Here is a 15,922-nt window from a genome sequence, read left to right on the forward strand (position 1 = left end):
TTAAGGAAATAAGGCTTGGTGGGAAGGGATGAGGTAAGTCTAAGCCTTACGGACAGACTATAATAGATAATATCACATGAAAGGACTGTTAAATAGGACGAAATTGAACGTGCTGCTTTTGGCAGAGGCAGGTAGGCTGAACCTTGGAATACACAAGCCATTCACCCCTTCGGAACACAAAGGCAGAAAAAGTGATTGAAAATTCTAAAATAAAAAAATTTTACCCATTGAAGTAAGTTCAATGGAAGGTTATTCATTTACCATTGACAACATTTACCAGTATTACATGCGAAGGAACAATATAGTATATAATATTATGTACTTATTATACATACAACTGTTCAATGGAACCTTCTGTATTTTCCATTTTTTTTAAAAATGTTTCTATTTCTGTAAACGTTCATATGTTTCAATATGCATTAGCGTCGATTTAACGCAGAACCATAATTATGTCTTAACAGTCAACTCATCACGTGCTCTAGCGTTGAGCGACTGCCTCAGTTCACGGAAACACGGCGCATGCGTGTTCAGTGGACCCGCTTCGGTTGCCATAGCAATGCTCTGTTGACAGTGACGTCCCCGTAACACAAACGCACCATGAGACTTAAGCGGTTTCTTCTTAGATATTACCCTCCAGGTAACACCCATCATTACATTTATTTTTATTTATTTATTATCATTTGTAGTATAGCAGTGCTATGCTGGAATGTTCCTAACTTTGACAATAGCATCTGAGTATTAGTCATACAGAGCTGGTTATCTGACTTGGTTGATGCCGAAGTTAAACTGTTTGAGTTAATTATCCATGTTTTAGTTATATTCATGAAGGTTATTTTATTTCAAGACCTCACGTTTAATGACATTTTGTAAGATTAAGGACAATCATTTCATAACATTTTCAAGTGTTAACTAATGTATGGCTGAACTTCCTACTTTGTCTTCAAATAAACGTCAGCAGGTTTTCAACTGTTTTTCTGTCGTCAGGTATAATCCTGGAATATGAACAAAGAGGGAACGTGAGAACCAAATCAATCGACTTTTTAGATCTGACTTTAGAGTAAGTAAGTCGTATCCTAGATTGGTAAACATTTTAAAATTACCTGACCAAATTACCTAACATTATGTTGGATATTCCTCAACAGATAATGGTAAATGTCCTAAAATAGGCTACTTAGAAATGTTTCCGCTGCTCTTCTGAATGGAATAGTAGTAATTTACTCATCTGGCTAAATAACCTGTCATCACTCATATTATTGAATATTTTTTTTAATTATTATTAATGTTTTTTATTAAAAAAAACATTAATAATAAACTGGAATTCCTTTTTTCTTTGGAATGGGATTATATGCGTACCATCTACAATTGTAAAACTGAGTAAATGTAATGCCATATTAGAGCTATTTTCAATCATTTTTCTCAATGTTATGTTTTTTTTTTAAGCTTTGTACTCTGTCCTTACAGAACAAATCCAGATGAGTTGGTGGCAGAAATAAAAAAATCAGAGCCTCTGATCACAGAGTCCCGTGCTGACCAGGTCAAAGAGCTGGTTCTTCAACTTCAGCAGAAACAGGCCCAGCAGGACCACCACAGGTTCTGTTTCTGCAAGGTATAGCATATAACAAGACAAGACAAAATAAAGCAAAACAAAAGAATGCTCTGTTGCATCCACTTAAGAAACAAGTTAAATATTTGTTTTGCTCCATTCATTGTATTGATATGTAGGATCCCTCAGTAGGTCATAAACTATAGTTTGGTAAAATGAAAGTATGAGCAGTAGCCATAAAGGGCTTCCAGTGTTTTACATTGGCACCCATTGACAAGTGCAGAAAGTCGATTGCTGTCACTTATGATGCTGCAGTGATAGTTGTGATGAGGATGAGCAGGATAACTCATATTTCCCCCAATCTTCTCTTCTCTTCATTGGCTTCTTATTAAATTAGAACATAAAATCTTCTTCTTAAATATAAACCCTTTAAGGGCCAAGTTTACTTTGAAAATGCAGGCTTGCTTGTGGTTTTTAGAGTTTCCAAAAGTAAAATGAGATGCAAAGTCATCAGGCTCCTCTCTTGTGGAACGAGCTTCCAGTTATTGTCTGGAATACAGACAACATCTCTGCCTTTGAGGTTAGGCTTAAAACTTTTCTTTTTGATAAAAATGTTATACTCTATATACTGGGAGCTGTACAAGTGAATTGAAGTGAATTATAAGTAGCTGAGAGTAATTAAATGAATTACTGAGTGATTTAGTTTTCCTTCACAGAAGCTGCCCCTTTTTTGTTTAACATGCAGTGATTTGACTTTAGACAATACAATTTTCATCCACATCGTCTTATTGCAACAGTATTTCAGCACCCTGAATAATATATGTTATTTTAATCTCTGGAAATGTAGCCGTTTCATTTGTCGTAACTGCAGTCGGTGCTTGAAAAAGTCACTAGAGAGCAGCAGTGAACTGGTCTCTGAATTAGAGGCAAAGATAATGTTCTTTCAGTCCTGAAAAATTGACTTTTAGTATTTATGAACAACATAAAGCACAGTTAGACATAGCCTAGGGTTTGGTACGTACTTAGATAACGGAAGATGGTCATTTATTTTGTCAGTTGCTTAAACTTGGGGGAGATTTTCTGCTTCTCTGACTGAGGAAAATAATCATTTTTACCATTAGTAAACCTCAAAGGACATGTTCTTTCATTGTGGGATACTCTGATTTGTTATACACATAGGTAATTACATGCGATCATTGTCAAGATGAATTAAATCAATACGTTTTGCAAGAAAAAATATGAAGTTATATATTTTCACTCATCTCTCTGTGATTTTCATTCTTTTCAGGAGCTGAAGGCACACATACTGCCACTGACTAATGTTGCCTTTGACAAATCTGGGTTAAGGTGAGTCCAGGCATACGTACCACTGAGATTTCCTGCTACCGCTGAATAATAAACACAGAATTTGTAATATCTTGAGTTTTGTACGGTCAGAATACTTTAATAATACATCTGTAGAACCAGAACAGGGACAGGGAAGGTTTTAATAAACCAAAAATAAAATGAAGTACAAACAAAATTATATACACTACAAAATACATAACAAAATGTGGTAACAAAAGAACTCTGCTCACAATTAGGCCTGGAATATATTTGTTTATAACGTGCACATGAATGCACCTTGGCTGCCACTCCTGTCTTGTGCTTGTTTGTAGAGTTGTAGTTTTCCAGACCGGTCTCAAGACCACTTTTTTGTGGTCTTGGTCTTGTCTCGGCCTCAACCTGTCTCAGACTCAGATAATTGGGATGCTACTGCACACGAGGTCACAAAATCTTGTGATCACCAGTTCTTCCTCTTATTAATGTACAGTTTTGTTAACTATTTGTATTTTGGATTTGATTTTATGTTTTGTTGCATCTGCATGTGTGTCTGTATTTAATTACAGTATTGTGTTTATAATGGCCTTGTTTGAATAAATATATGGCATCATTGGCCTTTGAATAATATTTGCATATCGTTGTGATTGATTAAGCATTAGGTCTATGCTATTTCAGTGATGCCGATATACAGTGTAATTTGGCTACTATAATAGTAAATAATGCAATTTCAGGTCGATAATTGTGTGTATCTTTAAGATTCAAAATTCGTGTTTCATCTACAAATGAAGTACAATTTAAATCAGTAACATTTACTATTCATTAGACTTTTCTGAGGTGGAGGGTTGTGTTGGAGGTCTGTTATTATGTTAGATGACTTTAGGGACTAGTTAATAGTCATGTCAATCCTTAAATAGTGTAGGAATAGCAGTAGTGCAATCACCACACATATCTGATCTCAGCTGATTGATGAAAACATTTATAGTAACTTCACACATGAGACATCCACTGTCTGTTTTATTGTGCCTGTAGTTGAATACAACCTCACATGTATACTAAGAAGCTGAACCCAGGATGGCACGTATGTTCTACAACCCAAGCAAGATGACAAAATAACTACGTTTTTTTTTTTGGTCTCTGTCTTGGTCTCGAGCTGAGTTAGTCTTGGTCTTGACTTGGTCTTGATACTCTCTGGTCATGGTAGTGTCTTGGTCTCGGTTTAGACGGTCTTGACTACAAGTCTACTTGTTTGGCGTGTCAGCCATGCATGTCCCCCTAAAAGTATGCAAAGCATATATTAGATCCATATATTCACTTGAACGCTAGAGGTGCTAATGTAGGTGTGAGCAGTATTTGATCGCAAGTTAGCGGTCAGGCTGCTCTGACGCAGCTGTGTGTCACTGTGTGGTGGTGTTTTCTCCCTCATTTTACAGATTTGACCTGACTGTTGGTGAATTTCCTTTTCGATGTCTTGCTTCAGCTTAACCAGAGAAACAGACTCTGATCTTGACAGTATTGATTTAATGGCCTAACATTCCATTTCCAATGGCGCCGGATGTGTTTTCTCTGCCATAACCACAACAAAAGCTGTTAAATTTGGATGTAGCTACCAGTTGCACCTTCTGTATAATTTCACCGGAAACATTGTGCATTTATTTCGGCTTTTCCCCCTCACCAGATCACTCTGGCAGCTTTTTGTACTTGTGAATTGGTTGCAATCAATCTGAATATGTTCTAATCGTCTTTTACTCTCATTAACCAAATACTATATCCACAAGTGTATATTTTTTAACAGACTGATTAAATTATTCATATTTTCATGGAAATCAAAGCAAAAACCACAATCTGCTTCGGCAGTTTCAAAAGGACATGTCAAAATCTCCAAGTTAAGGAACACTTTTTGTACTCTTGTTCATGCAGTGTTGTTCTTTTTGTAATGTGTCACAGTGTGGTAGATGTAGGACATAAATGCAGGGGACCAAAGAGGCAGGAGTTCCAAAAAATGCGATTTATTATGCCAAAAACAAACCAAAACCGCCGCAGAGCAGGGTTAACAAAAAAGAGCTTACCAAAAACCTGACAGGACACAAGGAGGGTGGGAACAGTACGGACCAGCAGGGAGAAAGGGAAAGATGAGACAAAAGGGTTGACAAGACACTTTACCAAAACTGTGACATAATTTGCATTGGACTCTCTATACTTCTGTATTTTTACAATACATTACTTAAAAGAAAGAAAAGAGTCTCTTCCAGTCGTGTTTATCAGTTACATTATCAACTCTGGGTATGCACTCTGTCCCCATGCAGAGACCTCAGTATTATGCACACTGCCCCTGTGGCATGGAGCCAGAAATGATCATAATGCAGCTGGTTGTGTCCATGAATGGATTCATGAATGCTTACTGCAAGTCGGCTTATTCCAGGCCTGAAACATGGTGGAGGCTCTGTTATGCCGAGGGGCTGCTTTGCTCCCTTTATTAAAAGCATGAAATGTATCTGAGAAACTGTGATCATATCCTGCATATTTAAGAGGAAAATTCTGCCCAGTGTAAGAAAACTAGGTTCTGAAGCCAATGTTATGGGGGCACAAAGAATGTCTAAAATGTATTGTATTTTTTATTTCATAATATGAATTATTTGTTTTCACATTAGTAAAATACATAAATTACAAAAATTGTATATTTGCATGAATTTAAGTGGTACCATTTATCATTACCAGCTGTTTACTATAGTGAAACATTTTGTGGTAGAAAGTAATTTTTTCTTCTTATGTTTTAACTCCATACTCTGTCTCGCTCTCCCTCTGCAGGTTCATAACTGGGAGTTATGACAGGACATGTAGAGTGTGGGACACGGCCTCTGGCACGGAGCTGCATACACTACAGGGGCACAGAAATGTGGTGTATGCAATTGCATTCAACAACCCCTATGGGTAATGAGTTGCTCCAACAAAACCTTCGAAGCATATAACAATTGTGCTGCTCTATTTTACATTCAAAATAAAATGTACCTTTTGTTGCTTTTTTTCTTCATCACTGAACATAGGGACAAGATTGCCACAGGCTCCTTTGATAAGACCTGCAAATTGTGGTGTGCAGAGACCGGCAAATGTTTCCATACCTTTCGGGGACACATGGCAGAAATAGTATGTATGACAGTCTGTTTAAACTTAAACCTTATATAGAGCACTGCCAGTTATTAATCAGTTGCTCCCAACTTGTATTTTTATTATTCTGGCACAAGTGCATTACTAGACCACAAAGTAAACTGAGGATTAAAATGTCAGATAATCAACCGTTATACTTTATAGTCTAATTATATATGTAATAATAATTATTATTGACCATAATAACATTCAGTTGTGCAGCAGACTATAAGTCAAGAAACAGTAAACTAATCTTTATTATTTGTAGGTGTGCTTGGCGTTCAACCCCCAGAGTACACTGGTGGCCACAGGCAGCATGGACTCCAGTGCAAAGCTGTGGGACGTAGAGACTGGCAAAGAGGTGTCCACACTGACTGTGAGTTATCATTCTCTATTGATTTACTTTCCTGTTGCTTGTCTTTCTTGTCTTTAGTATGATCCATTGTTACTAAATTGGTGCGATGTACTGGTGATCTGTCCAGGGTCGACCTCCAGCAAAAATAAATGGGAATAAACCTCTTACTAAATTAAATGCTTTTAATTTTAGTTAATGGACAGAATTTATTTCAACCAATATTGCCTTCAATGATAAATGGGAATGCAACTTTAACTGCATGATGCAGCAACAAGCTGCCCTCTTTGATGTCCACGGTTCATCTGGCTCTGTCATTGTTTGCCGGTTCTGTCCCAGTGAGGGGCAAGTCTCTGTTCGTGTAGATCTTCCCATCATGTAGAACTACTAATACTGATAGCAGACAGCTAGGCACATAGGCATTATGGATATTTAAAAAAAATGTAAATGTACTATTTAAGGCCCCATAAATTGAACTTAACCAAATATTTTGCCATATTTATTGTTTTTGAAGTCTTTTGGGAGATGAAATGACAGAGAGAAAAGAAATTAGTCAATGAATGTTGCTTTCACTTTTATTTTCATGCAGGGTCACACAGCAGAGGTCTTGTCTTTGTGTTTTAACACACTTGGTAATCAACTTGTTACTGGCTCCTGTGACCACACAGTTGCAATATGGGATGTTGCTTCCAAAAGGTCAGTCATCATCATTGTAATTGCAGTTGTTGCATCAACTCATGCATGAGACATCTTTTATGCAAGGGTACACATGTATTACGCCTATAACTTCTGTATACTAGAGTGCACAAGTGATTAAATGCTGCTTTTCTGTTGTTTTTTTCTTAAAAAAAAAAAATCTTAGACGCCTTCACACTCTGATAGGTCACATGGGAGAGATAAGCAATGTGCAGTTTAACTGGGATTGTACACTCATAGTCTCAGGTTCCATGGACAAAACATGTAAGGTAAGCTATCAACAGCACAAGAAGATCAAAAGCTGTTTTTAAATGTGCGTGATTTTATTTTCTGTCTTGATGGGTAGGAATGTTATTTGTAACTTGAGCCACCAGAGATATACTTAAGATTTTGAACGATTGTGAAGGTGATGTATATAAAAAGGGATGGCCCTTGTCATGCAAATTTGCAACATTTTTTCTTCATATCTCACCACCCCCTGTCTCTAAGGTCACCATCATTTATAAGAGAAAAATCTAAATATAATTCATTAATTATGACAAGATGAGTCATAGTCACAAGTAAGAATCATACACTTTGCTGCATTGCTCAGGGGGAAATGGCTAACATGAAGCCATTTCAGAAACCGAACAGCAACATGCAAGCATATGGGCCCAATGTTGTATGTGTTCATCTATTTTGTATATGCATGTTCTCCTCATGCTTGTGTGAGGAAGCAGGCTACTCTGAGATCCAAAACCCTGTATAACAGAGTAATTGGTTATTCTAAATGACCCGTGTCTGTGGTTGCTTATCTATTATGTGAGGTTACGGCGGACTGATGACCTGTCCAGGGTGAATCCCTGCTGTTCACTTCAAGAGAGCCGGGATAGTCTCCAACGGAGCCCTGTGACACCGGGTGTAGATAGATGGATAGATAGTTCAAATACAACTTAATTTATGAAGACAAAAAAGAAAAATTGTTGTAATTTTTCCACAATCCACACCACTCTTTGAAATAATGTTTTGTAAGGTCAGTGACAGGAAGAATAAAAGAGTGGAAACAAGACATCTCGTCGAACATCTCGCAACTAATCACAATTAACATATAACTACATTAAACTGGCAGCATTTTTGTAACAGTGAGTGTAACAAGAGCATTTCATAGAGGCTGAATCTTTCGCTAGTTTGACTAAAACAGTGTCTAAAGTGTTTTGGGAATTTGGATTACATGTCCTTGGTGTATCTTGTGTCACCTTCATCTTCAGCTCTGTTTCAATAAGGACTATTAAGGTAATTTGTGCAATAACTTTTTACTGTGCAATGACTATTCAGGATAGAGGATACTTTTAAGTTGAAATACATATATATGCCTTTTATTTGTTCAGTATTTCAGATAAATGTAATTCTATTCAGTATGGTCTTACTAGATGGCCTTGTTTTCTTTTTTGTTTTCTATTTTATAACACATGGATTCATGTATCTCATGTGAAACTTGCTCTAAAAATAAAATCTGACTTGTAAATGTGATTGCAGTTGTGGGCGGCAGGCAGTGGGAAGTGTGTGGCCACCCTCACTGGACACACAGAGGAGGTGTTGGACGTGTGTTTTGATTTAAGAGGTCAGCTCATAGCTACCGCTTCTGCTGACGGTGAGAGTACATCACATTACCAATTAAGTTGTACGATTATTTAATCTCATGTACAGTATTTTTGTCTATTAAATTCAAATATTCTTTTAAAAAATGTTAGGAATTCTGTCCTTGGACCCAAGCGCACGACACCAGACAGGTTCAAGATTAGCCCAAAAAAAGGCTTGTTTATATTCCCCAAAAAAAATTGCCTCCTTAAATGGCAGGGGAAAGAAAACTCACTGTAACGAATACAGGAAAAAAGTCCTCAACAAAAAAATCCACAAAAGTAATCCAAGACTTCCAGAAAATCACGACCAAAACACAGGAGTACGGTGGCCGACAAGGGCCAAACGCACTGCAACGGCCTAATGCGTCTCAGTTAAGGAAAACGGCTTCAAGTACAGAAACGATTCAAATTCACAAACTCAAAACGAGGTACAAAAAGAGGAACGTGGTGCAAATGAAAAAAACGTGCTGCAAATAGAGAAACGATGCAAAGCACAAAACAATATAAAATCAGAAACCTTCTTCAAAAGAAAAATGCTTCATAACCGGTTACCAAACCTGCAGGGGGCGCTCTCAACGTAACAGCAATGGACAGACACGCGGGATGTAGAGAGAGACCGAACAGCTGACTGAACCACAGTGTTTACATCCATGGTTTAAACATGCAGCGGGAACGGTAATGTGATATAATGTGGTTTATATCACTGTACAACGCTGTACATTACGAGACGTTTCTTTATTATATTTTAACGTTACAGTCAGCTGTTCGGTCTCTCTCTACATCCCGTGTGTGTCCATTGAGCTATTACGCTGAGAGCGCCCCCTGCAGGCTTGGTAACCGGTTATGAAGCTTTTTTCTTTTGAAGATGGTTTCTTGTTTTATATCGTTTTGTGCTTTGCATCGTTTCTCTATTTGCAGCGTGTTTGATGATGCTGCATTTGTCTTTGTTTTTTGCAGCACGTTTTTTTCATTTGCACCACGTTCCTCTTTTTGTACCTCGTTTTGAGTTTGTGAATTTGAATCGTTTCTGTACTTGAAGCCGTTTTCCTTAACTGAGACGCATTAGGCCGTTGCAGTGCGTTTGGCCCTTGTCGGCCACCGTACAGGAGTGATAACAACGAACTCACAAGGGTTCGCCGGTGTTATGCCAATCCATGCTACCTGCCGAGAAATGCTACTTTGTGGTTCTGCGCGTGCGCACAGTCGATTTTCAAAGTTTGATTGCCACGCCAATCATTTCTTGCACAGTGTAAAATTGATAATATGGGATGTTGAGTATTTGATCCTTCAAAATACACGACCCATGACATGAATTGCATTACACTTTGTGAACATTATATGATAAAGAGGAAAAAACAATAATTCTATCACTTTATTTGATATTCATTCAGTCATTCGCCTTTATTTAACCAGGCAGGTCATTAAGAACATTCTTATTTACAATGATGGCCTGGCAAGAGACAAGCACCACTTGGGGGGAAAAGGAAGTGGTTTAGGGAGTAAAACACAGTAAAATTGTAGCTCTGCAAAGGTAGAAAACCATTAGGTAGCATTTTTTGGCAAAGCAGCAGAAATTGGCAGCACCGGTGTTGTGCCAAAAAGTGATTGCCTGCCAGAATCTGATTTCTTCTGATTTCTGGCCGCGGGAGCGCGCACAGCAGCCCGCTGAACGATAGCGCTAAAACGTCAGATTTTCAGATTATGAAGCTCAAGAATGAGATCAAGTCATATTTAGGCATAAACAACTTTTCATTAACTGTATTTCGCCTTCAATCAATTTCTGGCAGGTGAAAATGCCTATTTTGTGTTGTAATGGTCATTTAAAAGAGTTAAAAGCAATCATGTGAGCTCTAGTGTTTATATTATGAAGCTCAAGAATGAGATCAAATCACATTTAGGTATAAACAACCTTTCATTAATTGTATTTGGCCTTAAATCATTTTTTTGGCAGGTAAAAAGACCCATTTTCAGGGGCGAAATCATCTGGCAGGCAATCACTTTTTGGTACGACACCGGCAGTTGCGACCCTTATCCTTCCTGGAAATTATCTGATTCGCTGCAGCTGCGTCCAGGCGCGCTCCCGTGTCGGCTCGGCTGCGCCGCACGGCGCGCAGATCTCTGGCTGCGCTGACTCTGCTTCTGCAGCGTGATCGGGCCGAGGGGAAACCCCAACTGGCAGAGACCTAACAAATGTAATATTATGGGACTAATATATCATTTGTAAAAACTAACATTGTACAGTATGTCAGCTCAGTCACATCAGGCCAACGTGTCCCTGTTGTGGTGCTGTAACAATGTTGCCAGTGATTCTCTTTGTATTTATTATTTAAGCCGATTCATCACATTTATTAATAGTTAACCTATTGCCATTTATTTATCAATATTCAAACATAGCTGTGTGTGTATAGTAGGACTATCTAATTGCTAGTCAAGCATTTTTTCAGTGCTTCATCAAAACCAACTGTGAATGGTCGTAAAATAGAAAGATGAGTGGAGAGTACAGGGTCAGATGGGGGTTTAAATTGGTTCTCAGGTATGACAGTTCTTAGTGTATTTTTTCCATTACTGTAACCTTTGTGACAGTTCGTCTAATAAAGTCCATTACGGTAGTTTAAGGATTTGTATGAAAAGTTATTGAGAAACTCCCACATGTTCCACTTTAGACCAAAGATTCTGGTGTGAGACTGTGTTGTCTGTGTTCCCTAAACAGCATGTCTCTTCCTGTATCTCTAAGGTACAGCGCGGGTGTTCAGTGCAACGACACACAAGTGTTTAGTGACGCTACGGGGCCATGATGGAGAGATCTCAAAGGTATGCCTCTGAACCCTAACTATCTATCCCAAAATTGTTTAATGTTACTTTTGGGTCTCAACCAGTTAATGGCTTGTTTTGTTTTGCTTATCTTTAACCTACAGTAAAGCATTTTAAAGTAATTAAAATAGATGTACTGAAGCATTTAGTCTCTACTTAAACTGATAAACTGACACCTTCTTCCTTGTTTTAAAAGAGATTTGATTTTCATTTCAAATACAGCATATTATCAAGAGTATCGAACAACATAAACAACCATACAGAACTGTTCACAAAAACACTAGAATATTTTTTAATTTTGACTACTGACTTTGACAAACAAATGACTCCTTGTAATTAGAATGAGGTTCAATCACAAGTGTGGATGCATCAGAAAACTGGCATTGGTGAATTATTTTGCTCTTTAGGTGTAATGTTAACTCTCCAGCTACAGTTCTCCTTGCCACAGCTTTGAATTGGACATCTTCTGCCATTACCTTGCTAATATGGCATGACGGCATGTTGCTGAAATGGAGAGGCAGTAGCCCAGGCTTCAGGATGTTTTGAGTCATTCCTGGGCATCAGTCTGACCCACCTTGTGTTGGGAGTCTTTTGAGCACAGATGTTACACCATGTAGTGACATGTACCCTTCCAGTCTCAGCAGGAACCACTACCCCTGTGCTACATGGATTTGTGAAGTGAAACTGACATACTTTGGCATGATACATGTATGTGTTGGTTTGGCCCTGCCTTGACCCTGTATTTTAATGGAAGTGACTGACCCCATTTGCCATTCATGAGCATGTTTTCCTCTGAATCTGGCTCAGAGGGGTTCTCTATGTGCGTTTACTGAAACACAGACAGCCAGAAAAAAAAGAAGCTGGATAGAGGATGATTCCAGAGGATTATGACACTAATCTCTTCCTAACAGGACACTTCCCCCCTCCTCTGCATGCATCTTAACCATTTTTCACAGATTTGTCCTTTCTATTTCAGGATATTGCTGTACGTCTCTTCTTCCATTTTCACGATGTTAGTCTATCCTTGCACTAGTTCGCCTTGCTACTCTTTTCTTTTTTTAGAAACACACAATTGATGGAATGTTAGTGTAAGTGGACTGGAACTTTTTCTGATGACCTGATAAATCTGATGCACTTTATTCACATCAAAATGACAACCTAATGAAAAACTCAGTTTGAGTTGAATGCATTTATGTATTGAGCACATTAGCAGAATGTTTCAAAGCTGAAGAATCAACAAGTCTGAGTTTGTGCCATTTTTTGCAGGCCCTGGTTAAAAGAAAAAAAGGACTCTTATCTCTAATGAAATCCGAGCACCTGACAGAGTATTGGATAAAGATCTATCAAAGCTGGTTTTAGTGTTTTCTTACTTCAAGCTCCTTTTGAGCTTCCTAATGTGACAACAGTATAAATTAAACATATACAATTTGTGAATATTAAAATTCCTCTTTGCATTTCAAATTAAACAGCAGCTATCATCAGCTCTCTCTACTATGAACGTCTACAGTATGTCATACAATGACTGGATGTTAATTAGGAATTATGACTTTGTAACTTTTGCAGAATTAGTACACATTTTTAACCTACAATCCTGCCTATGCATATTTTGTAACTGTACACGCCATTTTTTCTCTTTTCTATTGACGGTAATACATCTTCTCTCCATATCAGCACCCCATCATAACCTCTACTTTTATCTCCACTCCTCTGTATTATCAACTTCTTCACGTCATTTTCCATTTCCTGTCTGTCATCACTCCATGGTGCTCATTTTTAGTTTTAATCAAAACATACTTTAGTGTTATGGCAACATATCTAGAGCCAACTTCATTAAATCACCCCTTTCTGTACTTCACTGTTAGATATATAAAACCAGGGAATAAAAAACGTTGGCTATGATACAGTCAACCTCTGACAGCACGTTTGTGATTCCCTGTTTTCTATAGCATGCTAAAGGTGATTTGATGCTTCTGAAATGTTGAAAATATAATTAATTATCTCATTTCCTCTTATGTTGTCATATCCACTAACCCATGTGTGTTGTCTCATTTAACACTGTTACTCACGTAGAACACATAAACCTCTGAACAAGGGTACTTCTCCTGACTATGCGTATCCTGGTAGATCTGCTTCAGCCCCCAGGGCAGCAGGGTCTTAACTGCCGGCTCAGACAAGACAGCTCGTCTGTGGGACATTCAGTCCGGAGCCTGCTTGCAAGTACTGGAAGGCCACACCGATGAGATCTTCTCCTGTGTCTTCAACTACGAGGGTGACGCCATCATCACAGGTATCTGAGGAAACACCACTTCGGAAAACTATACATTTATCTGATAACCTTACATGTCTAATATGTCTTGAGGGGTGAATGAAATCCTTGTTGCCAGCTGCCATAAGTGCTTAATTGCACATATTTGATGAAAAACATGCAGCTAAGTCCTTCTGTTAAACCACCTGTTTGTGTTTGTACTCCCCCGCAGGTAGCAAGGACAACACATGCCGTGTCTGGCACTGACCCTTGCCCTCGACCCATCGGAGGCTCAGGCTCATGTCTACATGGACACAGAGACAAATTTGTGTCATCTCTCTGTTTAATTGTGACTTGTCAACCCCAAAAAAAGGTCACACTGATGAAAAAGTTCCTTTTGCCAGGCTGATTTCTGGTGGTAGGCAGCACATATTATAGAGTATATACCATGCCATATCTTGTCTTTTTGATACACACAATAAGTTGTGATTTTTACAAAAAGCTGTGTAGCATATTAGGATTTAAATCTTCAATTCAAAATGTTGACATTGTGCAGTTTCAGCTGCAACTTCATTGATGACGAAACTTCATAGTTTGTTGGAAATTTTTTATGTAACTCCCTTTTAAAAGGTTTGTGTTGTGTTCATACAGAACAAAAAAACAGTTATTTAACTTTATTACCCAAACCAGTGCACTTCCCCACATATTTCAAAACATTAGAAAAAAGCCCATCATAGGCTTGGATGTGATTGAATAGTGGGAAGGCTGAATATAAAAAATTGTAGCTGAGATTTTTTTTCCTTCTAAATATGTGCTTATTTGGAATGAGGAAAAGTCAATTTTGTGTAGCATCTCACAACTAATTGGGGTAACTGGCAACGGGGTAAGAACAAAACTAAGATTTACAAGACAGCTTTCTGATATAAAAGCTCTTCTGTAAGAACAGTTCACAACATGAAATTGCAAATGTTTTAGAATTCCATTGCGTGTGGTTCAAAGACTCAGGAAAAAAAATCTGCTTGCTGGGAACAAGGTTGAAAATCAACACAGAATTCTTATGATCTTCAGATACTAAGGTGGCATTGGATTAACAACTGTTCTTTGGTGGAGAACACTGTGTAAACTCAGAAGCACTTAAAGGGAAAGTTTGTTTTTTTTACAACCTGGACCTTATTTCTGGCATTTTTTATGGTCGTATACTCACCCAGGCAAGTTTGGTGTCATTTGGAGTCCTTCGGAAGATATTAGGTTTTTTTTTGCGAGCCGCTTCTTCATATAACGGTAGTGAACGGGGCACAGCGGGACACAGACGATGCAGCGTCTAAATAACACATGATTGCCGCGAAACTCGTTCATTTATTTTATGAATCACTAGATCTGCTTCCAGGACCTGTTGCCTACATCCGGGGCTGTGTGTGTAACAAATAAATCAGTTTGTAAACAAGACCTCTGAACTCATGACGTCATCTCTGTGCGCACATCCCAGACACAGCTCCGTGTACAGCTGGAGTTCGCTACTGTTAGTTTACTGTTAGTTATTTGAAACATGTCTGAATATTTGTCAAATTCTGAGGTTGTGGATGACGACTTTGAATATGATGGACGTCCTTACCGTTTTGAGCCAGAGTATACGGCTGAAGAGCTCACTGAACGGAGGACAGAGTTCGCGCACAGAGATGACGTCATGCAGGTCAGAGGTCTTGTTTACAAACTGATTTATTTGTTACACAGACAGCCCCGGATGTAGACAACAGGTCCTGGAAGCAGATCTAGTGATTCATAAAATAAATGAACGAGTTTCGCGGCAATCATGTGTTATTTAGACGCTGCATCGTCTGTGTCCCGCTGTGCCCCGTTCACTACCGTTATATGGAGAAGCGGCTCGCAAAAAAAACCCTAATATCTTCCGAAGGACTCCAAATGACACCAAACTTGCCTGGGTGAGTATACGACCATAAAAAATGCCAGAAATAAGGTCCAGGTTGTAAAAAAACGAACTTTCCCTTTAATTTTCAGTGAACACAGATTGATGTTGCGTCAAAAAATGAAAATTAAAGCTCTATCATACAAAGAAAAAAAAAAACAGCATATGGTTACGGCATCATTATCTCTGAGTCTGAGCTAACTGAGGCAGTTGGAAAACTGTCCTCTGGTCTGATAAATAAATATTTGAAATTCTTATTGGAAATCAT

At 38.3% G+C, this 15,922-nt stretch overlaps 1 protein-coding gene across 1 annotated transcript; it reads left to right on the forward strand.

The window, feature by feature from the left end:
• Positions 1 to 50: 50 nt before the first annotated feature.
• daw1 (dynein assembly factor with WDR repeat domains 1) lies at positions 51 to 14,963 on the forward strand. The gene is made up of 14 exons (XM_061720272.1): positions 51 to 131; positions 462 to 637; positions 985 to 1,057; positions 1,462 to 1,606; positions 2,832 to 2,890; positions 5,672 to 5,794; positions 5,908 to 6,007; positions 6,276 to 6,383; positions 6,949 to 7,055; positions 7,222 to 7,324; positions 8,571 to 8,685; positions 11,409 to 11,485; positions 13,610 to 13,772; positions 13,963 to 14,963. The coding sequence occupies exons 2-14, from the start codon at positions 598 to 600 to the stop codon at positions 13,995 to 13,997; spliced, it is 1,248 nt and encodes a 415-aa protein (XP_061576256.1). The 5' UTR covers positions 51 to 131; positions 462 to 597; the 3' UTR covers positions 13,998 to 14,963.
• Positions 14,964 to 15,922: the final 959 nt, after the last annotated feature.

The sequence above is a fragment of the Cololabis saira genome, chromosome 4 (genome assembly GCF_033807715.1).
Source record: "Cololabis saira isolate AMF1-May2022 chromosome 4, fColSai1.1, whole genome shotgun sequence".
NCBI classification, from domain to species: domain Eukaryota; kingdom Metazoa; phylum Chordata; class Actinopteri; order Beloniformes; family Belonidae; genus Cololabis; species Cololabis saira.

Bases quoted from the DNA above. Each gene is read 5' to 3' on its own strand.
- daw1 (XM_061720272.1), top strand. From the start codon at position 598: ATGAGACTTAAGCGGTTTCTTCTTAGATATTACCCTCCAG. The intron at 1,058-1,461 runs GTAAGTAAGTCG...CTGTCCTTACAG, and splicing joins TTTTTAGATCTGACTTTAGA to AACAAATCCAGATGAGTTGG. The intron at 5,795-5,907 runs GTAATGAGTTGC...CACTGAACATAG, and splicing joins GCATTCAACAACCCCTATGG to GGACAAGATTGCCACAGGCT.